The sequence below is a fragment of the Lagopus muta genome, chromosome 12 (genome assembly GCF_023343835.1).
Source record: "Lagopus muta isolate bLagMut1 chromosome 12, bLagMut1 primary, whole genome shotgun sequence".
In the NCBI taxonomy this organism is placed as follows: domain Eukaryota; kingdom Metazoa; phylum Chordata; class Aves; order Galliformes; family Phasianidae; genus Lagopus; species Lagopus muta.
In genome coordinates this window covers 1,419,796-1,447,245 of record NC_064444.1, presented here as the reverse complement: position 1 = coordinate 1,447,245, position 27,450 = coordinate 1,419,796, and the positions used below count along the sequence as shown (strand labels likewise).

The following is a 27,450-nucleotide window of genomic DNA, read 5'->3' as shown; positions in this document are numbered from 1 at the left end:
GTTGGATGGGACCCTGGGCAGCCTGGGCTGCTATCAGATATGGAAGTTGGTGGCCCTGCATGCAGTGCGAGGGTTGGAGCTTGATGAGCCTCAAGGTCCCTTCCAACCATCCTGTGATTCTAAAAACCAAACATTCTCATCTGACTGATCCCTTCTGAAGCTCTGCTCCCATCCTCCTTGGGCAAGCTACAGTTAGCTGCTGTGGGATGTTTAATTAGCCAGCAGCACACTACACTGAAGCAGACAGATTCGAACCAAGAGCAAGCATGCTTTGCACCAGGATGCACCAGCACAAGGTGTGATGTGAGAAGAGCCCTTCTTGCCACCTGATACAAGCTCACAGTGGTAACTTCAGAAGCACGCTGTGACCAAAACCCACGTCCTACCAGCAGCTTGCTGATGTCAGTGTGAACATCACAGTGCTGTCACTGTCAAGGCCTTTGCATCTCAGAATCCTCTTTCTTGTCCCAAACAGACCCCTTGCCTGGAGGGCCATGCTAATGATTAAAAAAAGATGGCAAATGATAACATGGTAGGTGAATACTTGCAAGATATTGGTTCCCTTACTCCTGAGGAAAGAAAATGAAAATGCTGTTTCTCCTGGGATACTGGGACTTTTGTTAAGAAGCCGAGCTGAAGAAAGTGAACACTTAGAGGAAGAATTAGCAAGTTAAAAACACACCAAAAGAACTGAGAAAGCAACATGCAGAGGAGTGATTACAAGTTTAACATTACAATATCGCATTACTTGATTACAGCAATTTCAAACTGTAATGGCTTTCATTCATCAAAAGGTGTTGGCAGGAACACGCAATATGAATGCTGGATGTAAGAATGCTTTCTCACAACTCTTATGAAGCAAACAAGGTGCAAAGATCTCTGCTAATGAGGAAGCCCTGAGCACAGAAACCCTCACCCAGGAAGGCAGCGCAATCAACTGGCTCTGGGGAAAGCCTGGGACAAGCTGTGAACTCATGGATATTGGGATGCTCCCAGGACTGTCCTCTCACTGAGGCTCCTCTCTGGTCTTATGTGTTGAAATACTAAAACAGCAGGTAGAAAAACAACAATAACCCAAAAAGCATCAGCTCATTCCTTCCAGGGCTGGACAGATTCATGAGCCACTGATGCTGGGAAAGCTTCTCTCCCTGAGGTCAAAGGGGATTACAAGAGCTCAGCATCTCAGCAGAGATGCTCAGTCCCTTGTAGGCTCATCTGCCGGCTAATTTACCTCCAGTGAGCCTGAAGAGAGCTGTGGGGTCAGCAGAACAGCACGTGCAGAGCTCAGAGTCCAATCAGAGCAGATGTGGCACACGCCTGCTCCCTCCTGCTGCCATGCCAGGCAGGCAGAAAGGTGTCCGAGGCTTTTTGTAACGAGGCCTTGCAATTCTACAGCAAATCCAAAAGTCACTTTTCTGGTCGTCACCGCATCCCCTTGCCTCAATCTTTTGATAACAAGCAGCAAGAGGCAGCTGCTGACCTGAGCCTCGTGCCTCTAACATCACCTAATTTATATATCGCGTTGTGACAACCCTGTGGGCCCACCGCAGCCTCCCTGTGCCCGCTCCTTATTAACCATAACCAGATGTAGATGACTCTCTTTAATCATCCAATTACGTTTCTGGTCTCAGACCACATTTTTCCATGAAGCAGAGAAAACTTCTTAAGGAAATTAAATGCCCGTGCCACAGCCACTTGGATTTATCTGTGCTCTGCAGCACCGCGCTGTAGAACAGGGGGGGGGGCCAAAAAAAAAGGTTAATATTTATATAAAACTTTGAAGTATTTTCAGAGAAAAATTAAAAAATTACCATTTTCTCCTGTCAACAGCGCTCTTTCATTCTAGTTGCCTTTCCCTTTTTTTTTTTTTAAAGAGAAAAAGAAAAATCCAGAGAGGGCAACAGCCCAGAGAAAATAAATAATATATAAGAAAGAGTGAGATCAGATATTGCTCGTATCAGCGAGAAACAGCCGGTATTACGCACGTAAGAACGGATTTTTCCCCCCCTTCTTCCTCCCCCTGCTTTTTAATAAACTCTCCTTATACACAGAACGTCTTTAAGAAAATGAAATCCTTTTGCTGTGGGCCACGTCGCTGGAAGAAATCGTCACCACTGCTGTTATCAGTGCTTTCAAGCTTTAACTCTGAATCAAAGGCGACAATTAATAAAGTCGCCCCCGCCAGGAATGGAAAGGAGGAAAGCTAAATATTTGAAACTGGGCGAACAAATGTCAGGGTGTTTTTAAATAAAATCCTTTTACAGTTATCACAGCCAGCAGACCTGATATCCCTGTCTAATTCAATTTCAATTTGCGCCCCGTGGGAGATAGCGAAGAAAAGGTTGCAATGCTGTCTTTGGGTTGATATGTTCTTTTCTCCTTCAGGAAGCAGGCACGAGAGAGGAAAGGGAGGAGGGCGAGGGAAGAGAGGAGGAGGAGGATTCAAATACCAACAGAATACGACTCTTTTTTTTCCAGCTGGATCCTTCCAGAAGGCAGATGTGATGCAGGAATGCCGAAAGGCTGATTTGCTGCAAATTCACCTGGAAAACATCGCTGAGGAAGAAACTGCAGAAAGGCTGTTTTCCTGCAAATAAATATTCCTGATGGGGGACCTGAATTACCAAACGTTGATGCCAAGAGCAACACAGACTCCCAAGGCACCCCAAAATAACTGCGAATCAGCCAGCCGCACCAATTACCCCACCTCTATCGATGTCCTGTCAAGTGCCAGCAATCCTGTCACATAACCTCTTTTGTTTATGTAAGAAGGTGCTCCTTCATTCCAACAAGCTGCGCCCTTTAACAGAAACCGAGCAAGACACAGACATCAATAAGATGATGAAGAGACTGCCAGAGCCCATCAGTGGGACGAGCCTTCCAGCCAACAGCTGGACTGCACAGGCCAGAGGCACACGTCTGCTTTTGCTGGCTGCGGCTGTGCCAGCTGAGATGGCTGCTGGCCCAATGCCTGCTCTGCAAAACCTCCGTGGTTGGAACAGAGCAATCAATCCCAGCACAGGACGGAGGAGCAGGCCCTCTGGCATGCCTGGGAAGCCCTCTGCTTGCAGCCTGGTTCAGGGCACCCAAGCCTTTGTTTCCTTCAACTCATTCACAAGGAGAGTGCAGCGAGACACTTGGAAGCAATCTTTCCATGTTTTACATGGACTACACAAGACTCCGGTTTCAACTCACAGTCAAGATGATGTTGAAGCTACAGACTCTAAGATATCAAAAAGAAGCCAAAAGCATACTAGCAAACACATCTCTTCACTTGCTATGTCCAAAGAGGCCATCATGAAGCAGGAACTACAGGCACTCTACATGCTTGCACAGAGCGGGCCGTGTTTCACAGAAGCAATGCCAAACCTCTCACCTGCTGTTAGTGCTCCTGTGGGTATCACTGCTGGAGCCTCCATGGCAAGAATGCAAGCAGAAAACACACGTAAGTAGCTGTCACATACTTATTGGTAGCAGCATCGTATTGGAGTTCAGCTCAAAGCAAAGCAACACATCCCGAGCACAGTGTTCAGAACAGGCTTCTCAGGGCAACCAAGTGAAGCTGTAACACCTGCAAGCACAGGCATCTGGCCGACAGCCCCAGCCTGGAGCCCAGCTTAAGGAGAATTTGGATTTAAGCACGTGCTTAAGTGCCAAGGATGATATCAACCGTGGTGCAGGAGGGGGTTTGGGGCACACACCTGCCTACACACCTGAAGCACAGCCTTCAGCTTGCTGAGCACCGCAGTACAACGTCAGCTGGTCCACCCGCGTGTGCAGGCAGCCACATTAACCCTGCACTGAAATGTCTGCTCACAGGAATTTGCACAGCTTCAGCTGTAACCTCAGGAAGGAAGCCATGCATCACACCAGGCTACACAGACTGCTTCTGACCACAGAAAGCTCCCCTGCACACACAGTGCCACCGCTGGGAGCGTGGTACCAGCACGTTACGCTCAGAGAATGAACAGGCCTCCAGATTTCTCTGCTTGTGTTCCTAATTATCATTGGAGTTACTACAATGGAAAGAATTTTTAAATTCAGTATTTACTTGTTCCCATTTATAATGCATGTTTACTTTTAGCACGTTATTCAGCTTGGACATGGAAAACAAAACAGTCAGCTTCGGTCTCATGTTCTCCTATGCTAGCCCCAGGCTGTTGTACTTGGCTTGGAAAGACTTTATGGAAATGTTTAAATTTAAACAAAAAGACTGCTTTCATTTCAAATTAGAAAAATAATAATAAAACATCCCAAGTAGGTTTTGTGAATGCCTTAAAAATGATGAAACCAAACTACCCTTCTGCCCTCAGCTGCGGATCTGAGATATCTGGTGGCACCCTCCTAAATGCAAACAGTAAATTATCATTATCTTGACTCAATTAAGCCACTCAAAAGGAATGCAACTTCAAAAAATGTTGTATTTATGAATAGTTTGCAGTTTTAAGCTCAGTGCCCAGTTAATGAAATATCACTTTCTTCAGGGATAAGAGATGCTCACAAAGGGGAGGGAATCTGTATTATTTACTAAGAACCCTGCCTGCAGAAGAATTGATTGCATCTTTCTTTAATGAGAACTGGGACAAGAGAGGCTGGCAGTGTCACCAGAGGATTATTTTGAAGTGATGGTATCTGAATTTGTGTACAGGCAGACAGGAGCAATATTCTGATATCCAGACCTCCCTGAGTGGAACTTTCATCGCACACCAAAGCAGGAGCTGCGAGGGTCAAATCACTTGGCACTTTGAAGTGCAGAGAGCATGCATAGGCAACACATTCATGCTCTAGACTGGGATGTCAAAGTGTGCGCTTGTACTCCAATTTGCTCAAAGAGGTAACCCACTAAAATGACTGTGGTCCAAAAGAGTAAAGGGTTTCAACTATGAAGACTAAAAGGCCAGAATACACGGTGCTTCCCAGAAGTGCTGATCACAGGCACAGCAGCTGCAAATTTGCAATAATGAACAGGAACGGCGCTGTAGAAGCAGCCAGCAGCTCCTTATTTAGACAGCTGTCAGGACTGAAATGCTACAGGTCTGACCCCAAGCCCATTCCATTCACTTCAGTCCACACAGAGCTGATCAGAGCTGGAAGAGATACTCACGCTTCCTGCAGGTATATGTCCAGGCCACCAAGCAATAGCTGGCTCTCTCATGCCACCTTCAAAGGTGGTTTGTTTGCCACAGAGAAAAGGACCATTGCTTCCTCCTAGAGAAAGAAACAAAGTCACAGACCCCCCAAAGTGCCAATATCATACAGCAGAGGGACACGGTCAACCAAATTGAAATTTGTAGGCTACTTTTAAACAAATTGCCATTTCTGCACAAATCCTGCTTTCAAACAATACATCCAGAGTTGATTGTTGTTGTTGTTGTTTTAAATCCCTTTATGATAAACTTTAGGAGCATCATTTCAGTTCAGAGAGAACCAGACAGCTGAACACTACTTGCAACCTACTGAACAAAGAACAAAAAGCACAGAGAAGACTTTGAGGTATTTTCCTTCCCTTTAGGGATGTTCACTGCTGTTTGCAACTTAAAGAAATCTCACACCTTCACAAGAGTGCTCTCCTCACAACCTGTTACAGAACCAGAGCAGTATTAGATGCAGATATGAGAACCAAAGAAGTAATCATACATTCCCTGAATGTTCTCTCTGGCAGATAGCAAGTGATTTGCAGGAATGCCTGGGTTTTTAACCCAGCCTTGCAGCAGAGCTTACTGAAGAACAAACAGGCTGATTCCAGGTCACACAAAGTCAAACACAGCGGCTCATCTGACATCAGAGCTCAGGATACTCCCTGCTCTGTGGTCTAATAACCACCAGACAGTTTGCCTCCAAATAGAAGAGAGTGGGTTATAAAATCAATTTGCAATGACTCCGGGAGAAACAATCATTTAAACAAAGGAGAACAAAAATAGTTTTTCCTCCTGCTATTTTTGAAGAGAGTTAAAGAAGAAGGGGCTCCTGAACTCTGTAATTACTTAGATGCTCCAATCAACATCTGGCAGACGGAGAACAAAATTGTGTTGTGCTTGGGCCTAAATACATTAAAAAATACTCAACCTCTGCCAGTGCCAAGTGGAGATGCAAACAGGTGACCAGCTATGCTGCGCTCAGCAAAAATTCCACCTAGCCAAGGGTTCCTCCAATGGCCCCCAGAAGGAAGAAATGTCAGCAGAATTCACTCTAAATGTGAGCGCCGTGAACTCTGAGGCTACACCTAATTGCAAAGAGGATAAGGGAAACTGCCAGGTACAGATTTCTCCATGTCTGGGGGGGAGGAGAGAGAAGCCTTGTGTTCACAACCCCAGTCCAGCTCTGTTAATTTGAGGCTCACCTTGTTTAGGAGCTGAAATGAGAGCAGCCCCATTATCGGAGGTGAAAAACACGAAAGTGTTCTCACTGATACCCAGCTTCTGAAGATGTTTTAGGATTTTTCCAACGCTATCATCAATTTCCCGCACAGCATCCCCATACCTGAAGCAAAAGTAGATGCAAAACATTAAAGGCAGCAGCAGAAGACTCACACAGTACAGTATACTGGAAAAAGCCACAGTGCTTTTAGAGAACGCAGTTTAAACCTGTGCTGGGAAAAGGAACACTTCCCTCATGCAGCAGGTACTGTAATAAGAGTTGTATCAGGGTCACTGCAAAGCCTGTGTCTCACACCTGCACAGAGCAGCTTCTCTTGGACATTAAGAGTCAGAATTTGCTCAGCTCTGAGCCACTCCTGGCCAGAGACTAGAACTGATAAACACTTGGCTATCAAGGTTCTCAGACACAGGCAATATCCCTCTGCCACAGTCCTGAAGCTAATAACTCCATTTTGCTTATGGATATTGGTTTGAAATTGCACCCTGAGAAGCAAGGCTCATCGTGGCTGCAGAGCTACTCTTGCCTCCTGTAAACTGTGTTTACAGCATGCTTTCCTCTACTTGCTGTTTTGATTAATAAGCCTTTAAAACAGACACTAATCACACAAAAGCTTTCCAGAAATCATAACGCCACATACAGCACTTCATTACCCACACAACTGGCAAAGGAGCTTAAACTTCCCACTCCTGTTTTAGTTGTGTGATCTTCATTCACTAATACAGCAAAAATATTAAAGAACAACCCAAGCAAAGTCTTCACTAACTAACACAAGCTCATGTACTTCAGCACATATGCTTTGGAGTAACTATCTATGTATTTGGATATAAGTACACAGAGGGTGGTGAGGCACTGGCACAGGCTGCCCAAGGAGGCTGTGGATGCCCCATCCCTGCAGGCATTCAAGGCCAGGCTGGATGTGGCTGTGGGCAGCCTGGGCTGCTGGTTGGTGACCTGCACACAGCAGGGGGTTGGAACCACATGAGCATTGTGGTCCTTTTCAAGCCAGGCCATGCTATGACTATGATACTATGATATAATAAATATCACTGAGGCTTAACATTTCCCCAGCATGAGGTATTAATTTAAAAAAAAATGAAAGGAAAAAAAAAACAACAAAAAAAACCACACAAAAATAAGACTCACCTTCCTCTCTGACTGGTGCCCAGGAAATGTTTGGAAGCATAAACAGGAGCATGAGTAGCATCGATTGCCCAGTATAAAAAGAACGGCTGCTGGCTGGCCTGCTGCTTGCTAATGAAATCGAGAGCTTCCTGTAAGCAACAATAAAAATGAATGTAACAGAATCACCCTCTGTCATCCAGGTCTCTTCAAAAAAACAAAACCCACAACCATAAAGTCACTGTGGGTTAGAAACCAGCAGTGAAATAAACTCTACCTGCAGGTAAATCTGAGTCAAGTTGGCTTCACCCGTCTTCAGATCAATTTTGAAATCTTCATAGTATCTATAAAGAATCAGAGAGAACTAAAAGAATAAATCCAAAGGAATACACAGCACAATAAAGCTTCCCATGCCATTAGTTCCACAGCAGGTGACTGCAGGTAGAACCCTCAGGTCACCCACCAACTCTGTTCAGATATTAAAAGCAGTGTCATCATGTTTCTAATTACAGTAGACAGCAGTGAAATGACCAGATTCTAACTAATGACAACTGCAAGATTTGGACAAACCTGAGCCACTGATTGCTCACTGTGAGCTATGAGAACACAGCACACATCATGAGCTTATGGCACTGCTCCTTCAGTCGAGAGCTGCTGGATGCGAGTGATATTTTTAGCAGGACCCAAAAACATTCAGTGACACAGAATCACAACGTGGGCTGCTCCAAACATGTTGTCCTTGACTATCTGCAGACAGCAATTCAGCAAAGAAGGGCAGGTGGCAGTCCTCACGAGAACAGCAGCGAGTGAAAAGAGACGACACCGGGCACAAAAGCAAATAGTAAAAATGGTGCAGACTGCACACTTGCACAAACAGAGAAGAGGTTACTACAAAGCAAGGCGAGGAGGAAGAAAGCAGCCTTTCAGTACTGAGTGGAAGCAGTTTCCAAGAGAAGCAATGGAATGAAATCATCACAGGAAGCCTTCGGGTGCAACAGGATGAGCAAACATCTCTGGGAGGTGCTGCGGAGCAGCCGTGATCCACAGCTGGTCTGCATGCAACCTGCAGGCTGGCCTCGGTACTCGGGCTGTTATTAATCTTCACCATCAAGCACCTAACTTCATGTTTAATGAGCCTGAGTTTTAAATTTAGACAGTCAGGTAGAGCTGAGGGGGACAGGACTCCTGCAAAAGATAGTTCAGGTGTTTAGAGTGGACTAAATGTTCTCTACCATGCCAAGTCTAGCACTGGTGCTGCAGAAGTAGGTCTTCTGAGATGTGAACTTCACCGAGCTCCTGACAGTTAATCTATACCTTGCTTCTGCCTGCCTTGTGCACTTCCCCACAAGGCTTTCCCCCTCTCTGTCTTAACTCCAATGGAAATCGCTATCCACAGCTTGGATATTGGCCAACCTCAGATTTGCTCACGGCTGTTAAGCCAGCAGCTATTTAAATTAAAGACCTGAGCACAGTCTTCCATTCAGCAAGATGGACAAGACAGAGCTTTCCACATCTGTTTTCTTCTGTAAGTAACTGCTGCAGACAGTCGCTGCAGAGCACGGTAGATGAAGCCAGCCTTGGGCTGGGCTCTGATCTGCTACTCACGTGTTTCACCAACATCTTTTCTGCATCTTTTCTGCTGAGCTGCAGAGCAAACAAGCCTTCAGCACTAAGCATCTCAGAACACAGCTGAAGCAGGACATTCCTAATGCTGGACATGCTGTAAGAGTCCTCCACTCAGGGTGAAGTACCTGCACGTTACTGGCCATGCAGCTGCAACTCTGCCTGATTCTGAAGCAGCTTCTGGTTCTGCCAACCCCTTTGCACTGGTACCGGTTTGCTGTGCTAGCTCTTGTCTTCCAACACAGAAACATCAGCAGGGAGAGCAAGGAAAAGAACATTCCCAGCAACTAGGTAATGTTTTTGAAAGCAACTGGCAGGCAAGTAGCTGAATTACCTGCCAATCATTTCCCAGTCCCTGTACACAGGGATATTTGGGAGTGCTCTGTTATCATAAGGTCCAAAATGGCAGTTTGGGGATCCAAACCATTCATCAAAACCATGTTTCAAGGGGTGGAACTGGGGCCTGTGACCCAGATGCCTAGGAACAAAAGAAACAGATGAGTTAAAATTCTACTGCATTGGAGCAAACTGTAATCTCACCAGAATGGTATGCAAGCAAACAGTCTTTGCCTCAGAAGAAAAACTTCAAGCATTTTAATCAAAGAAACAACTGCAGAGCACTGTCTTGATCTTTCTTGTCACAAATGGATCCATGCAGTTATCCCAGTGCTTACACATATCCCATTTCAGCCTACTGCCCAGCCTGCTTTCCACCACTGCCTTCTATTGGTGCCTTCTCTCACGCTGCCCTGACCATCTGCACTGATGAGCTGCAGTGCCCAAAGCCACCGCAGAGATGCACATGATGTTTTGCTTAAGGATTCTGATCTAAAACAAGTCACTTTTATACCACTGAGCTATAAAAAAAAAAACACAACAAAGCTCATGAAATGTACTGTGACATTCCCATTCCTTTTATGGAGTCTTTATTTTGCCAAAATGGTACAGAGAGACCTGAATGTAAATGAGAGCAAGTTCTTGACGTGCACAAGTGAACATGAAACCTATTTAGCTACCACTGATGACAGCTGCATTCTACCACTCTGCTCGAAAATTCTCCATCCCTAAATTCAAGCTAAAGCTCCTTTCTAATCTCCTGCTTCTTGACTGCAAATTCTCCATCTCAAAGATAAAGAATGCCCATCCTCTCCCAATCTCTGAAGGAGATCTTTGTACCTAAATGTTTATTTAATCATTCCAGCTTCTGCTCACAAGTCTGCATCTGCAACCTGTCCGTTTGTGTCATCCCTCTCTGCACGTTTCCTGAACATAAGGGACATAAAATGCACTACCTGGAATAAAGTGATCCACAGTGTCATTTTGAGCTAATCCAAAATGAGTTGCAGCATAAAACAATCATCACACCAGCTATGAGAGTATCTCAGTGATGTAACTAAAACTGCAAGCCTCCAACACAAGACTCTCCCCTTTCCTCTTCTATGTATAAGTGCTACAAAGCTGCTCCTGGGGAATAACAGGTGACACGAGAAAACATTCTGCTCTGCGACCCAAGAGAACTTAAAAAGGAAAAGAAGAGACATGAAGGAGGCACAAAATAATCACTGAGATGCAGAAGGTGGACTGTTCTCTCCCTTTCACATCACACACACACACACAAAAAAAAAGGAGGACATTTAATGAAATGCAACAAATTCTGAAGTGTTCACGGGAGATACTTGACTTGCAAACATCCAATTAAACTGTGGAACTCGCCGTTACCCTGAGAAGTTTTAAAAGGGATGTTTAAAGGATATAAAACCTGCTGGAAAGCTTCAAAACCTCTAAAAGCCCTGAAATCCTACAGGGACTATAACGAAAGTCCAATTGAACTACTGCATTACACCTTTTATTTTCCCCTCCAAACACCCTTCTACAAAGCAGGTGATGCTCACAAATGCCAGAGTGCTGCTGCACAGTGCCATTCCCAATCCTCTGTGGTACAACAGCTCCTGGATGTGTAATGATGGTGCACTGCACGTTGCTATTTAGTCTGCTTCGTGCTAACAGCTGCAGTTCCTTCCAGATTTGCTGTTTTCCAAATAACTGCCTGGAACCAATCTGTATCTGCGTTGTTTATTTCTTTTCCCTGGGTGTATGAATTTGCATTTATTAGCACTGAACTGCATCGCATTGCTTTCAGCCCACTGAGCCGATTCTTCACGGCCACTCTGCCGTTCGGATCCGTGATGATAAATAATTCACTGTCTTTGGTTAGTTTGCTTTCTCTCTGATTTCAGCAGCACCACTGAATCCAACTGCAAACCCATCTTGCTCTCCTCTAACTTGGTAGCAAAACTGCTAAGGAAAATGCATCCCATCACTGTTCTAAACAGCATCCCCCCTCCCAGCGCTAATCTTGTCTGAAGTCTCTTCATTAACAATTACTCTGTTAACCAAGCAGTACTTGGCTGGGGTCTGTGTGGTTCTGAAGCTGCTATTTATACATTTATTTATTACAGCACTGTTCCAAATTGTGATCAGAGAGCTCCAGGCCCTGTGGGATTCCATTAGAGCCCACAAGCACGCTCGAAATTTGAATGTTAACAAACACACCAGTTTCAACTCTTACACCATTAATTCCACCGCCCGTGTTTGAACACAACACCTCTCAGGCTTTTCCTTCCCAGTTCTTCACAGACATTACGAAACACCTGCTAAGATTTTGCTGTACTCCCCTGAAAGTCAACAAAGCCAAAGCACAACGTGAAGGGAGCGCTGCATCAGATCTCTGGCTCTTTTAGAACACCTGGTAGTATCAGCTGCCCTGGCCAAGTCCCTCCCCACCACCCTCATCTCCTACGCTAAGTGAACAGGCTTCAGCGTGGCTCTGGTTTCAATCCACTCATCTTCAAGCATCTGCATCTCTATTTCTGTACCATACACTTCTCCCCTCCCCGGCCTCCCAAAAAAGCTTGCACAATTCAGTCTACTAAAAAAAAGAGCAACTCAGAGCAGGGGACAAAGATAAAAAGCACGTAGGAGCCGAAGGCAAGCTCCAACAGAACATCTTGGCACTTCTGGATGTAATTAAGTAGTGTGGTACATGGATGAGAGCACAAAGAGCTGCAGGGTTTATACATGTGTACAGATGTATGTATGTACTTGTAATGCTAACACTCAATTCGGAAATTGATCACAGCAGGAGAGAGGATCCACCACAGATTTGGAAAGGCAGCCTGTTTTGAAGCTCAGATGTCTTTCTCCTCCGATTCAGGTTGTCCTGCTGCTCCTTGACGACACATAGACACACCTAGAAGGCTCAAAGGAAGAGATCTTAAGAAGTTTACCATTTGCCAACGATCTTGTTGGTGTAGCCAGCTTTCTTCAGCAGCTCTGGAAGCAGTATTTCAGAATCTTGAATTCCTCCCACTATATCCTGCGGTGTGTATGCTGTGCAAAACAAACACAAACCTTACTGACTCTTACAGTTATGACAGCAAACAGCTCACAGCCACCCATCATTAGAAGTATTATTACTGGATGAGAAAGAGCAGTTAGTTTGAACTTGCAGCACTATCACTCTTTGGAAGTCTTCCCAGAGCAAGAGATGAAGGGGGCAAGTTGATTTAGCAAATAATCTCTCAAGTAAAGAGAGAACTCCTCTCCAATAAAAAAAATAAGGGGGGCTGCCATTGCAGAAAGAAGCTGAAAGAGAAAGGAAAGGGGCAGAAGGGAGTGAGGATCAAACAGAAAACAGATGCTTCAGGTGTCCAGCAGAGTTGCCTTTATTTCTGCAAACCTGCTGTATGTCACCTAAAATGAAGGGGTTTCCTTTCCTAAATCAAAGGATAGATTGGCTCTGACCACAGGAGCTGAAGGAAACAGCATTTCCCTCTGTGGCCCTTGAGGATACAAGGTGTGACTCTGGTGCATGCTGGCTGATACTGCATGAACTGACACGTAGCTGCTGCCTGTTGGCCTCACACAGCATCTGTGACTCTGGAACCAAAATCAACCCAGAGATATCATGCATGGCTACTCTTTGAAGCAGCACAGGCACAACAGGGCTACAAGATGGCCCTTCCTAAGGAGTTAGAAAAGCCACACCGAATGCAAGGTGAGCAGCCTGTGCTTGGCTCTGGGTGTTAACACACAGCCCCACGTGCCTCTGTTTAACCAGGCACCAATTCCACTGCCCAGAGGAAACACTTCTCAGCCAGCAGAAACAAGCAGAACAACCAGCCTTGTTTGTGCCTCCTCAAAGGAGAGTGCTTTCTGCTTGATGAGGAGGAAATAATAAATCTCACACTTATTAACCTGGTAATCTATTTGCGTTACCATGGAAGGCCCTTAAGAGAAGACAACCATGGCAAGCCTTTGTGCAAGGCGAAACTTCCTGCAAAGCAGAGAAAGAAATCAGAAAAGGAAGCAGGAATGAAGGCCGTACCATTTCTGGCGTGTGCATTCGTTGTGTAAAAACCATTCCTGACTGGGAGGCGACCCGTCAGCAGCGCTGCCCGTGCTGCAGAAACAAACACAAGTCATTTCATGGCAGGTTGCACTGTGTGCTCACACCCAGCATTACCACATTCAGGCTGAGGACAGCATGATGACCAAAGCATGCTGGTGTTCAGACACAGCCAGTTACTGGGGTCAGCCACATTTGGAGCAATCCCCTCCTCACTGGCCCATGGAGACAGCCACGTTTCTATACAACACCATTAGAGCTACTCCAGGTCAAGCTTGATTAAAACGTGACCCCTCTATTAAATTAGTTCACCCACTGCTGAAAAGCTATTCCAACAGTAAGCACAGCAGCCCTCCTATCTCAGCAATTACAGAAGGAATACCTGGCATTGGTATTTAAGAGGAAATCCTACCACAAACTCAGCTTAAGGCTAAGCCTGGACAGAAGTCATAAACAGTGAACTAAAAGAAACTGCCCAGCTTTGGCAATAAAAGCCAGGTCCTGACTCAGGGAACATCTAAATAGATGTTTAAACACGTGCTGAAGTACCACTGGACTTAGTGAGACTTTGCTGCATTCTAAGTGCCTCTTCTGAGAAAGGACAGTCATGAGCACACTGACAAATGATTTCCTAAAGGAGAATCCAAACAGAGAGGCCCTGTTCCTCATTTCTGTTTCAGTTCTTGTCTGCTAGTAAAGCTGGGGGGGAATTGCATAGAAAACAAACAAACAAGAAGGATTATAAATAAATAACCTTTCTCACTCAAACTCCAATGTTTCTCTCCTGCCTCTTCCCCAGTAACCTTGCTGGACATCAGGGTCAACAAGGGGATGCAGGACACAGCATGCTGCCATTCCTTGCACAAAAGTCTCACCCAACCCAGTGGAATCAGACAAACTGCACACTTCCTTTGCTCAGCAGCAATTTAGATACTGCTTTGCCTGCTTGCCCCAAAATATGAACAAAAATGAGTCTAGAATGCTAAACCAGAATACTTTATGAAGTCCTTTAGCTGAACTGATCTGAACACTAAAATACAGCTTTGAAAGAACTTAAGACTGAAGGGTTTGCAATCAAAACATAAATAAAAAGGAAGCAACAGATAAGATCAAAGCACCAAATCCAAACTCTGCCCTGAGGGTAATCACTGGTTTGGTTGCTAGCTCATGTCAGATGCTGGCACACATCCCAATCTCAGAAGGTGGCGTTCTTATGTGCTAGTTTAAAGCTCAGGTTTACTTACATGGGGAACAGAGGGGGCTGGCAGCATAAAAATCCAGGAAAAGCATCCCTTCTGAAGCCATCTGGTCTAGGTTAGGAGTTTCCTTAGAAGGCTCTCCAAAAGCTCCCAAATCACCCCAACCCATCTGCAAGAAGAACACACCGCAATACGTGAAAGTACTTCTACCCTTCCACAAATGACAATGCTGCTGGGCTCACATAAAACTTTTGGTTTTATCCCTTCCTTCCTAAACCTGCATAGAGCTCATCTCCCTGCTCAGGGAGCACTTCACAGCCGTGATAAAACTGATCCTCGCCAGCCCTGCGAAGCTGGGAACTATCACAGCTTCCACTGAAAATGAGAAACTGAGGCACACAGGGGTGAAACGACTTGCTTGTGATCAAGTGGACATGAAAACACTTGTAGCAGAAGGAGGTCAGGAGCCCTCATGTCTTCACTCTCACTCCAGAGCCTGGAGTGCACACATAGCAGGGAGGACATCACACAGCATGCACTCAGTGCTGGTACACAGCTGCAAGCCAAGCTGTCCAGCCCTCGGCTCAGCATCTTTGACCCCTGCATCCTCTCAGTCTGCTCCGTCCATGCACACACAACTATTAAGGCAAAGAAAAGGTCTGCATTCAAAAGCAGAATCCAGTGCTGCAGGAAAATGTTTGTTTTAAAAGCAAGCTCTGAAGGGAAACCTGCCAGAGGCATCATATGTCAGCCTGCTTATTTGCAATGGGGGTTTGGGTCTGTGCCTTCCTCCCTGCACAGTGGGGCTGCAAAGTCCCCATCCAGGAGAGCTGTAAAATTACTGTCATGCTGTCTGCGTTCACTGCTGAAAACTATTACTGGTAATAACACAAATAAAAGTAAGTGACTTAAAACAGAAGGTTCTGGAAGGGAACAACTTAATGAGCAATTAGGCGCTGCGGTTGCTAGAGATTATATTGTGCTTTAAAAAAGGCAATAGCTTTCTCTAATACAGATGTGTATCAGGTGAGCAACTAATACACAGGGCGTAATGCATCTCCATCCTGAGAAAGCCATCTGTCTGGTCCCACCTGAGAGTCTGCCATTCGCACTGCAGCACTGTGGTTTGGAAAAGGGAAGTGTTGGAGAGCTGCAGAGCAGGCTGCTGAACTTTCAGCAAAGAGCAATTAAACAGCCCCACCAAACACCAGGGTGTGGGACTGAAATGGACTCAGCAGATCAGCCCCCAGTCCTCAGTCCTTCACCGTCTCTACCATCACGAAAGAAAGAAGAAAAGAATGCTGAGTTGCTCTGACTCGCACACAGGGACACAGAAGTAACCAAAGGATCAAAGGAAAAACAACAGTGGAGATGCACTTGTAATGAACAGCACATAAATAAACCAACAGTTCACAGAAACTCCAGTCAGGATCTGTGCCTCGCCGCGTCTTCTGCTGTACCAACACTTCCAGAACGGGATCACTGCTGTCCCACACAGCTTCCAGTTGAAAATTACAAATCCCTGCTTGGGGGGAAATACTCCTGAATGGAAAATTAAGATAGACTGCCAGTGGCTAAACTGGCCATTAAGAAAGTAATCATTTCATACAAGTGCATGGAAACGCTACGAGAACAACGGCAAGACAGGCAGGTTGAAGAGGGAGAAGGAAGCCCAGCAGGCTTTGAATCACATACCCACCCTCAGCAGCTTTCTGAGGAGCCTAGCACAGCACACAATGCACTTCTATCCAAGCACATGTGAAGGATGACAGGAAAAGAAGAGGAGAAGCAAAGCAGGACAATGACAGCAACTCCAGCCTGCGCTGAGAACAAATGCACTTCTGTATCTGTGATTTACTGAACCCAGGGTCATATCTGCTGTTTAACCACTTGAGTTTTCTTTCTATTCAGCTCTTCAGGAGGAATATTTGAGTTTCTAAAACATCTCCTGCAAGGTATCAGAGTTTGCCTATATTTGAGGCTGCACCTTACTCGGTGCTGCTGGCCTCTGCATCCATCTCTGGTAGTGGAAGGTACACACAATTATTTGTGTAGGTTAGAATGCCAAGCCTTCACTTAGCAATAATTCCATCAGTGTTGGGAGAAACCAAAAACATCCCACCTTCCAACACTTACCAGTTAATGAATGTGCTCTTCTGCCAAGGATAGTGGAGTTAATCACTCAGTCATTAGGAACAAGCTGATAAGGTGACCAGCTTCTAGATAAGGTGGTGTGTGTGTAAGTGCCACTTCCAAAACGCCTATACTCAGGCTTGACATTATAGACCTGAGAAGTCTCATTTGTTTTCAGCAGGAAATCCACAAATCAGGAACAAAAAGAAGCTTGCATGAACACCTTCAAATTGTCTCCGCTTTTACAGAAAATCTCAAAAGGACTGGAATCATAGAATCACAGAATCATAGAATGGCCTGGGTTGGAAAGGACTACAGTGACCATTTAGTGTCAACCCCCTGCTGTGTGCAGGTCACCAACCAGCAGCCCAGGCTGCCCACAGCCACATCCAGCCTGGCCTTGAATGCCTGCAGGGATGGGGCATCCACAGCCTCCTTGGGCAACCTGTGCCAGTGCCTCACCACCTTCTGGCTGAAAACTTCCTCCTCATATCCAACCTAAACCTCCCCTGTCTCAGTTTAAAACCATTCCCTTGTCCTACCAAGGGCTATTTTCCTTGAGAAAGAAATCAACTCCCTGTGAGTTACTGTGAGAGCTCTCACAGTAAGTAGTCACTAACTTCACTCAAACTTTTCCAGACCATCACACCAACCCCCAGGCAGTGCCTGATTCACTGTGCCCAAGGCCTCTGACCACGAGTCATGACACAGTCCCTACCCACGTGCTGTCCCACACGCGCTGCTCAAGCGACAGAGGGAATGAATGCAGCAAACTGCTGGACCTGGAGGTTCACCTGGGACCACATGCAGACCTGGATACAAAATGACCTCATTTTGCACGCACTGGGGAGAGACCTGCTCTGAAGTGGTGGTCAGACAGAACATCAGGAAGCAAATAGATCATAAGGTCACTGAAGTTGGAAAAGACTGCTAAGATCATCCAGCCCAACCCGAGCCCACCACCATGCCCGCTAAACGTGCGAGGCGCTCTCAAAACACAAATCCCATCCGTCCCATTCACAGCCCTTTATAAATGCTTGAAGAGAACATCCAGAACCAGCCAGCAGCAGGGTGAAGGCGCCAACCTGCTGAACCTGTTCAAAAACCCCAACCTTGTATCACGGGACACACACGAGCAAGCTGGGGCTCAGCCCACAGCCCTGCCGAACTCCTGAGCCTCCCAACCCAATTCCCCAGAGACCAGAGGGAATCTGATGGCTCCTGAGGGCCCCACCCTCCACCAACCGAGACTCACAGCCTGCCCAGCAGGGCCCTGCCCACCCCGCAGCCTCTCCCTGCTGCTCCCTGTCCCCTCAGTGCCACTCCCAGCACCACAGCCGCTCTGCCCCACGCGCCGCCCAGCCCAGTAGGCCCACAGTAGGCCCCTGCTGGGTGACACCAGCCTCATGGGATGATGGGGCATATGGAACGTCCGCCAGGCCCAGGTGCCCCCCCAGGCGTCCCAGCCCGCACTCACGTCGTCCATCAGCAGCAGCACCACGTTGGGCGGCGCGGCGCAGCCCACGGCCCAGCACAGCCACAGCGGCACCAGCACCGCTCTCGCCATGGCAACCGCCGCCATGCGCGCCGGCAGCACCTCACGTGACCGCGTCACGTGATCGCTCCCCCCTCTCTCCCTCTCTCTCTCCCCCCCCCTCCCCCGGCACGTGATACAGGCGGAAAGGAGGCGGGGACAAGATGGCGGTGTGCATCGCCGTGATCGCCAAGGAGGTGGGGGCGAGGCCGGGATCGCGTGAGGGGTCCTGGGGGGGGTGGAGGGGAACAAGGTGTGGGTAAAGGGGCGTGCGCGGGGCGGGGACTCGGGCTGGCGTTGTGGGTCAGGAGCAAGGGTGAGAGGGGCGGGCAGAGACACGGGGGAGGGGAGGGAAGGACCCTGGAGAGAGATGGGCCCAGATCCGCTGCTGGGACAGGGGCTTTCCTGCAGGGCCGTGGGGACAGACCCAAGTAAAAGGGAGATCTGATGTGGGAGTGCTGTGGGTGCTGTCTGTGCAAGTGTGCAGCTGCGTATGGAGACAGGTCTGTTCTGCAGGTGCTGTGGGAGGTAAAAGGGGCGGGCTGGCTTTGGGTGCAAGACAGGATTAGTGTGAAAGCACTCCAGTAGTGTTAGCCATATTACAGGAGCAGAATCTGTCCACATTTGGCATGATTTGTCACTGTCCACAGAACTACCCCCTCTACATCCGGAGCGTTCCGACAGAAAATGAGCTCAAGTTCCACTACACCGTGCACACTTCCCTGGACGTCGTGGATGAGAAGATCTCTGCCATGGGCAAGGCTATGGTAGATCAGAGGGAGCTCTATTTAGGGCTCCTCTACCCAACTGAAGACTACAAAGTGTATCTTTGTAATGTCTCAGAGGTGTGGTCACCCTGCAATCACATCTCCGCAGGTGTTGGTATTTGACATCCACTACAATTGTATCCAAGTGTATTTAATAACCTTCCTTGCAAGGGGCTCTGTATGGGAAACCCCTCTTCCCATTTGGTGCCGCGTTAAAGTCATTAGCAGAAGAAGCACAGACTTGTTTGCAACCCAGTTTATCACACAAAGGATTGGGTTCAGTCCCTTGTTCAGTTCAGCAGCTGTCCCAATGTTTTTGAGTCACAGAGTTGACCTTCTGAGCACTGTCTGGCTTTTTGTCTGAATCCTGCAGATGGAGGTCATCTGCTCTAACAGACCTGATTTCTGGGCTTTCATAAACCGGTCATTGATTTTTGGAGTTCCAGATCACAATGATATTAGAGGATCTCCAGGTCTCTGACTGCAGCCTGACAAATGACAATAGATGAGGTGGGTCCTTGAAACAGCTCTTAAGGAGAAACCCAAAGCAGCTAATGGGAGACTGTTTCTGAAGTGCAAGGCATGCATTGCTGGCCAGAACAGAAGCGAGCTTGATCTGGAGTTACCAAAAGTGGCAGCACCAGGGAGAAAGGGGAGCAACCTGATGTCTGTCTTACCTCATCTAGTTCTAGTTACGTGCTGAGTGCAGTAAGAACACAGTATTTTCTCAGCTTTTTTGTTTGTGTGCGTCCCAGCCTTGTTTGAGTTGCTTTGCTGGCCTCCATAACACGTTCCTTAACAGCTGCACAGATACGGCTACGTGACAAACTCGAAGGTGAAGTTTGTCATGGTGGTGGATTCTTCAAACACAGCACTTCGGGACAATGAGATCCGCAGTGTAAGTGCAGGAAATCAGCACCATTTGCTACATCAGTGTTCCTTCTGCTTATTCATAAAGTGCTGAGAAGCAAAAAGAGATTAATTAAACCACAATCCCTTTTCAGATGTTCCGAAAGCTGCATAATTCCTACACAGACATAATGTGCAACCCCTTTTATAACCCAGGAGACCGTATCCATTCCAGGTGAGTGGACTGAGCACCTTTGTCATCTTTCTGGGACTTGCATCTGCAATGCAGCAGGACCAGGCATGGAATCCCTGTGCTTGCCCAGTTCAGATCTACATGCTGTAACCACTTAGATGGAAAACAGCTGTGTTGTCTTTGGGTCATTACCACATAGCTGGAAACTCTCCATAGCCCCTTGAGAAGTTCCATTGAACTCTCTCTCCCCCACCTCAGCACTGGTGTTAGAAACTTTGACTCAGGAAAAAGGAGCCTTTGGGATAGAAGAAGTTCCCTGCAGTACGTAGAGAGGTTACACAGAACAAACAACTGCAGTTGCCCAGGGTTTCTCCTTGAATAAGGATCCTCACCACACACAACTCCTCTTGTGAGGGCTACTGCTCCCTATTTCTAAACTGAAATCTCCCAGGAAATGTGAATAATGCATGTTGCTATTGCTTAGGCAAGAAAACTTGGCCAGGAGAAGACCTGTCCTTACTTCAGTTTAATTAAAGCCATTATTCACTCAACAGAACGTGCTGTAGCTAGAGTGAAACCATGCATTCAGCCTGAGGAAAGCCAGCTCATTAGCCAATAAGAAGCATTGCTAGCTACTGGTATTGTTTAGAGATGTGGTGTGCAGAACTAGCAGCTTCCTTTAATGCTGTGTTATTTCCTTCCCTAGGGCTTTTGATAACATGGTGAACTCCATGATGATGCAGGTGTGCTGAGGCTCTGCCCAGTCTGATCCAGGCATTGAGAACACTCCCTGTGTGCAGGAGTGTGCCTACAGCATGATGTATATATTGGTTTCATTGTGTAATATTTTCAGTCTATGTAAAATAAACCTGACACCTGCAAGCTCTGCATGTGCCTCTATTCCTGCAAACCTTACACAGCACAGAAGTCCCTGTTCTGCTTCTCTCAAGCCTTCAGATAACATGCAAGAGCTCTTCCTTCAGGAAGGTCAGCAGCATCAGATGAGCTTTGTTCCCTGCACAAAAGCACGCAGCTGTGCTCCTCTGCAACTCAGATGCTTCTGTAGAAATCAGGCTTTGTGGAAAGACAGCAGTTCCCACTGTGCTTGTGATTAGAGCGAGCACAGCTGCACAAGAGACAGCTAAGAGATGATTATTATTAGGGTCAGCCCAGATTTCAGTCAGCTGAGAGGCACAGATAGTGACACTGCTCCTCACAAGTGCTGGTGCTTGAGAGCATTTCCTCTGATGCAAAGGAGCACAGCAGCAGCAGCAGGCCTTTTGCTGTTTGCCAGCCCCCTTTGCTTCTGCATCAGGAATGTGAGAAGCAATGCTTATTTCAAACATACTTGGTCTCCTTACCCTGTTTTTCCTTCCTGGGAACGCTCAGTTCTATGTGTATTTACTCCAGTAGGTCTTGGAAAGAGAAAACAGCACAAGCCAGCTGAAGGCTCCAGGTCTCTGCAACCACAGCCAGTGCTGACATACTTGAGAACACTGGCAGACAGCGAACAGCTGGCCCCAAACAGCACCTTGAACCTGCTCGAGTCCTGCACTCATCTTGCCTTCCGAGGCAGATGCAGAGGTGACCTGGATTTGACAGTATCTGCTATTAACGCTTTGCAGCTCACTGAAACAGGGTTGGTGCACACAGCAGTATTTGTGGTGCAGGTCAGGGAGCACAGGTAGTGCAGCTGGGATAAACCCATGCCAAGAGATTAAGACAGCAGGATTGCACAGCTGCCTGCCTCATCCCAAACTAATCTATTAGCATCTCCTCCCCCTGCGGCTCCAAGCTGTCCTCATTAAAGAGTACCAAACCAAGAGCAGCTATTTCTGTATAAAAGACTAGAAAAGCACCTGGCCAGTTAGAAATGCAAGGGGAACAAAACCCCACACAGTTCCAAGAGACACAGGAAACCTGGAGAGAGCCAGGTCAGTGCAGAGCATCAGCACACAGCCAGCACGGTCTCACTGCAGATGAAGTTCACACAGCAGGATCATTTATTTTAAAAATAAGTGACATTTACATTACCTTCTCAGACAGAACTCAAATACATTTAATCAACAAGAAGCTGTCAAATAAGGAGATGAAAGCATCTGAGCCTCTCCCACCATCTAAACAAGGCACAGCTGTACATTGCTATGCTGAAAGTTTCCTATAAAAGTCTTCACTCCTCTCACTCACAGAGACAAGAGTTCTGCATTTCCTATCCCTCAACTCAGCACAAAGCAATCCAGACACTCCAAAGTAGTTTTTATTAAAAATTAAGCCTCTCTAATTGACAAAGCTACTAAAGGAAAGCTCAGAGCCCTTGTAGAAGCCAGTTTTGTAGCCTGAGCCCAAGGGTCTCTCAGACAGGGAAACCAAGGCCAGCCTCAGCAGCACAGCCCACGCTGGACAAAGTGCAAAACCAACACAAGAGGTAAGGCCCCGAGCTTTAAAATATACATCTATATATCCTGAAGTCCTAAGGAAAACAAAACTCAGTGGGATTTTTAGTCTGGCAGTGCCCTGAGCAGTGAAAAGCTGCTTTAGGAGCCAGTTCATCTGGGCGAGAAGAACCCTAACCAAGGATCCTGAAAGATCAGCGTGAGAATCACATAATAAAACAGATTGCAGTGCAGATCTTCACATTGCGATGGTGGTCTCCCAGCCTGCCTTCTTTAACACAAAGTCTTCCCTTTAAAAACAAGCCCTAAGATAAGGAGATGGCTCCTGGGATGCCAACAGAGCAGATCCAGTCTTCCCCCTCGCGCCCAGCTCCAGCTGCACAGCACTCAGCTGCCACCAGTAATCCCCAGGGCAGGCAGATGGCATTTTAAAATTAATCTTTTTTTTTTGGCTCGGGTAGGCATTTTTTTGTTTGTTTGTTTTTAAATCTCTCCAATCCCATCTCTTCGGTCCCATCGGCACCTCCAGGGCAGCGCAGTCTTCCTTTCTAATACGGGAAATACCAAGGCAGCAGCCTGGCCCGACCCCTAGGCAAAAACAGAACCACGCTGGAGCTCGGGGGCATTGCTCAGCACCAGGCATCAGCAGCCTGAAAGCACAGCCACCCACTCAGCCCCACCAGCCAAACGCAGCACCTCTCACCTGTATGTCCTCCCTCGCAGCCTCAGGGGCTGCCCCCCATAGTACCCCCAGCGTGGGATCAGCCCTCCCCGGCCTTGGAAGCGGCCCCGGCGGCCGCCACGGTCGGTGCTGCTGATGCCAGGCATGTTGGTCCTCTTGGGCAGCACCTGGAAGGCAGTGGGGGCTCAGCAGCAGCTCTGCGTTGTAGGGGCTGGGATGGATGGATGGATGTGGTCTGGGGCTTTGCCCAGCTCTGACCTTAATGACACGGCCCCTGAATATGCTCTCGTCCAACTCCACCGCCGCCTTCACAGAGCTCTTCTGCTCAAACTCGATGTATGCATACCTTCAAGGAACAGGGAGCAAAGCACTGGGGATGCTGCCAGCGCCAGGGACAGCAGCATCCCCCCCCCCCCAGGGCACAGCCAGCCCCCACAGGGGACAATAAATCCCTGCCTTTGCAAACACTCAAGCCATGCCTTGCCTTCTTTTTTTTTTTTTTAAAGGAAGCAAAAGCTCTGTTCCTACAGTGTCACAGGATGCACCCAGCACTGACCCTTTGGGATGCCCTGAGAACTTGTCACAGAGGATGGTCACACGGTTGATCCGGCCACAGCTGTTGAAGTGAGATTCCAGCTCCTCTGCCGTGCCCCCGTAGTCCACCTGCAGCCACAGCCCTCGTGTTCCATCGGGTTTGGGAGCAGCCAGCCTCTTGCAGGGCAGTGGCCAGGTCCCCTTGCTGGGGATCACGGCATACATCTGCCAGACGAGGAGCAGCAGGCTGGGCTCTGTTCCACAGCCTTCACTTACATTGCCCACATAGATGGACCGTTGGTCAGCCTCCACCTTCCCCTCAGTCGTCCTCTGGAACAGACCTGCAGAGATGGAGGCTGTGCTGTCACAGAGGAGCCCTGCAGAGGGCGAGAGGCTGGGCATCCCCAGCCCCACACTTCAGCCTCCTCCTCCACCTGTTGCCCCATCTCTCTCTGCATAAGAATAACACAAGGCAATTTCTTCACAGCACCTGAAGGCGCTCAACTCAATTACCTCATTGAAATTAATTAATCTACTGCATCTCAACTCGCAAAGGTGGGAGGTGGATAAAACACGTGACAGCAGCGTGCTGTGCCTGGCACCCTCTCCCTCCCCCATGTCAGCTGCCTGGTCCCAGCTGGTGTGGGGCTGCCCATAGGGGCACAGCAGTACACCCCAACCCCACTGACACCCCACGACCCAGGGGAGCACAGCAGAACCCAGGGACAGCCCATACCTGCCTCTGAGCCCATGAGGAGGCAGCTCTCAGCCTCCAGCTGCAGCTCCTTCAGCCTCTTATCCTCCTCCTCCATCTCCCGCACTCTGGCTTTGATGGCCTCCAGCTCCTGGAACTCAAACCACAGCTTGTGCAAGCAGCACGTGCTACAGACCCACTCCCCACCTTGTGCTGAAGCAACAGGCTCCCAGGCTAGGGAGAAGGGACAACGGCCTCAAGTAAAGGGAGTTCAGCTCTCAGCTCCACTAGTGAGAAAAACATTTCCTTCCTTGTGCTTGCCCACAAAGCAGTGCTGCAGCAGAGGTGTCCCAGAAGCAGAAATGCCAGAGAGAACCAGAGATTGAAGCTAGTGGTGAGCAGGAGCCAGTGACTGCAGCCCAGCCAAGCAGACATCTGAACAGGGAAAGGCAAACAGCAGGAGAGTGACTATTCAATTTCCTGCTTCTCAGCTCAGGGATTTTAACAACAGGAGCCCAAAAATCACTCTTAATTTTCTGAAGTGCTTAAAGAGAGATGTAGGAGGCTTCCTATTTCCTTATAGGAAAGGGGAAGACTGATCCTACATTCAGCCAGACACTCACAGGGTCCTGCACAGCCAGCTCCTCCAAGCTGTCCTCCTCCGGTTGGCTGTGGTCTGAGCCATCATCAGCAGCCTTCTGCAGAGCTGCCACCTCCGGCACATCCCAGGACGCCTCCCCTGCTGCTATGGATGCTGGGTCCTGCCACCAGATCCCAGAAGAGTCCAAGAAGAGAGGACTGGGCAAAATAGGGGCGAGAAGTAACTCAACAAACAGCCATTTAACACAGAAACAAAAGCAGGATGTTAACCAGGCACAGCTTGTAGGGTACTTTCAGCAGAAGGAAAAGCAACCACCTCCAAAGCTGTTTGCTCTCGATTCTGCAGGTATGCTTGCAACAAAAGCCCACCGCTGCAGCAATAAGCTCTACTGAGAGCTCTCCGGTTCACTGGCACTGCCCAGCTCAGAAAACTGCAGAAGGGAGCTTCCTTTGAGCCAAAAGGCCAGGACCAAGCACCAGCCTCACGGGTGGCAGCGCAGCAGAGGACAAACAGAGAAAGCAGCAGGGCACGCTGCCCCATCCCGACCAGAGCAAGCTCACCGCTTCCCAACTCGGGGACAAACCCTCGGCTCTGAGAGCGCAGGGCCTCTCAGCACCCCGCACCAGCTGTATCCCACGTCCACCCCGCACACCCACCTGGCCTTGCCCGCAAACATGCCGCCTGCTCCGCGCACAGCCGCCCGACGCCCAGCAAAGCAGCGCCGCACGCCGACCCGCACCGCCACGTGCGCCTTTCCCGCCGGAGCGCCGCTTTCACACATCAGCAGCCAATCACAGCACGGCCCCGCCCTCTGCTGGCAGGGCGGAAGGAGGACCTGCGGGACGCGAGTTCGAGACCCGGCGTCGGCCACCGCCTCGCGTCCGGGCGAGTTCCGCTCCGCCCCGCTGCTCTTCTGGGTGCCCAGAGGGAGGGCAGAGAGCATCGTCATGCAGATAGTAGGGAACAGCAAGCGGTGTACCCAGCTGTGATGCTCACGGGAATTCCCGACCCCCCCCCCAGACTGGGGGCAGAGGGTGCAGGGCAGCCGGCACACACCCAGGCTGCGGAGACCTCGGGTTGATATTAAATCATCTTTTTATTACACAGATACAGAGATAAGAACAGACAGAACCTGAATCATAAAGTTTACATCTTTCACAGATCGAACATACAGTACACGAAGAGAAAGCGGGGAACAGCACGAGGTGGGGGGAGGGACAGCATGCCGAAGGAAAGTCCTACCAAGTCATCTCTCTGTGCTGGCCCCAAAACCACTACCAGAGCTCTGCCCTCAGCCCCCCAGCCCTGGGGACCCCCGCTGTCCCCATCCCCATGGCTGGTGCAGAACTGCTGGGGCGGGGGGGACAGCAGCACGACACAACCCTCCCGGTGCTGTGCCTTTGGCTGGCGTCAGAGGGGACCCCGAGGAGAGCTGCTGTGGATGATGTCCCATCCCCAAAGCCAGGTGAGGAGCAGGGGATGCTCTGAGGATAAGGGCTTAGGGGTGGTGGTGACACCGCTGGGGGCTGCCCGGGGAGGTTTGGGGTCCTGGAAGCATTGCTGGGAGGCAGCACTTTGGTTTCATATGGGTTTTTGGGTGGGGGGTGCACAGCCCCAGTGCAGTGCCGGGGGCTGGGATGAGGCATTGTTGTGCCCACTCTTGCACCCCAAAGCACAGCTCTGCCATCCCGTGGGGTCAGGGACCTCGGGAGGGATGTCCCCATGCCATGAGCCTCACTACAGCCGCGACACCCAAAATGGGAGCAGGTGGCTGCACAGACGTGAGGTGGCACAGGGCACCCTGCATCCCCAAGCAGCACCCAGGATGTCCCCAGGCCGTGCAGTTGCACCGGGACCACATGGCACAGCCATCTGCCACCTCCTGGGTGCCACAAAGCCACCAAAGGACACAACCAAGGCATCGTATGGGGCACGCTTCCCTGTCCCCACGCACATCCCAGCACCGCTTTGGAGCAGAACCCTACAGAAGCACCCCAGTTTGGAGCAGAACCCTACAGAAGCTGCTCCACCACCCCCGCGGCCGCCGTCCTCCCAGCATTGTTATATTTGGGAAATATCACACTTTAAAGCTGTCATTCTGGTTCGGACGTCCGCACCGCCCATCCCCTCCCCTCCCTCCCTCCCTCGGCTTTTGGTTTCGATGCAAGGTTCGTTAGGGTATTTTTATTGTTTAAAAAAAAAAAATAACAAAAAAATAAAATAAAATAAAATAAAATAAAATAAAAAAACACAGGAAAAAAAAATAATTAGAAAATGATAATTAAAAAAAAAAAAAATAGCAAATCAGAAAAGGAGTGGAAACGAGAGCAGACTCCGTGTAAG

At 48.5% G+C, this 27,450-nt stretch overlaps 3 protein-coding genes across 3 annotated transcripts in view; 1 reads left to right on the top strand and 2 right to left on the bottom strand.

Annotated features, from left to right (window-relative positions):
- The window catches only part of GALNS (galactosamine (N-acetyl)-6-sulfatase), a 43,104-nt gene extending 24,627 nt beyond the window's left edge, over window positions 1–18,477 (bottom strand). Inside the window, exons 1-9 of the mRNA XM_048958809.1 lie at window positions 18,338–18,477; window positions 14,773–14,896; window positions 13,508–13,582; window positions 12,408–12,510; window positions 9,455–9,598; window positions 7,775–7,841; window positions 7,522–7,649; window positions 6,341–6,480; window positions 5,105–5,208 (exon numbers count right to left, since the gene is read on the bottom strand). Coding sequence (XP_048814766.1) covers window positions 5,105–5,208; window positions 6,341–6,480; window positions 7,522–7,649; window positions 7,775–7,841; window positions 9,455–9,598; window positions 12,408–12,510; window positions 13,508–13,582; window positions 14,773–14,896; window positions 18,338–18,442 — 990 coding nt within the window. The 5' untranslated portion in view covers window positions 18,443–18,477. The remainder of the gene's footprint in view (window positions 1–5,104; window positions 5,209–6,340; window positions 6,481–7,521; window positions 7,650–7,774; window positions 7,842–9,454; window positions 9,599–12,407; window positions 12,511–13,507; window positions 13,583–14,772; window positions 14,897–18,337) is intronic.
- A 30-nt stretch (window positions 18,478–18,507) lies between these two features.
- TRAPPC2L (trafficking protein particle complex subunit 2L) lies at window positions 18,508–21,091 on the top strand. The gene is made up of 5 exons (XM_048958813.1): window positions 18,508–18,591; window positions 19,045–19,217; window positions 19,972–20,059; window positions 20,166–20,245; window positions 20,910–21,091. The coding sequence occupies exons 1-5, from the start codon at window positions 18,559–18,561 to the stop codon at window positions 20,953–20,955; spliced, it is 420 nt and encodes a 139-aa protein (XP_048814770.1). The 5' UTR covers window positions 18,508–18,558; the 3' UTR covers window positions 20,956–21,091.
- Window positions 21,092–22,183: 1,092 nt separating this feature from the next.
- On the bottom strand, window positions 22,184–25,871 carry PABPN1L (PABPN1 like, cytoplasmic). The gene is made up of 8 exons (XM_048958811.1): window positions 25,764–25,871; window positions 25,130–25,304; window positions 24,549–24,657; window positions 24,089–24,153; window positions 23,835–23,941; window positions 23,537–23,624; window positions 23,300–23,445; window positions 22,184–23,184 (listed from the first exon to the last, which is right to left on the bottom strand). Exons 1-8 carry the CDS (start codon window positions 25,781–25,783, stop codon window positions 23,145–23,147), a joined length of 750 nt encoding a protein of 249 aa, XP_048814768.1. The 5' UTR covers window positions 25,784–25,871; the 3' UTR covers window positions 22,184–23,144.
- Window positions 25,872–27,450: the final 1,579 nt, after the last annotated feature.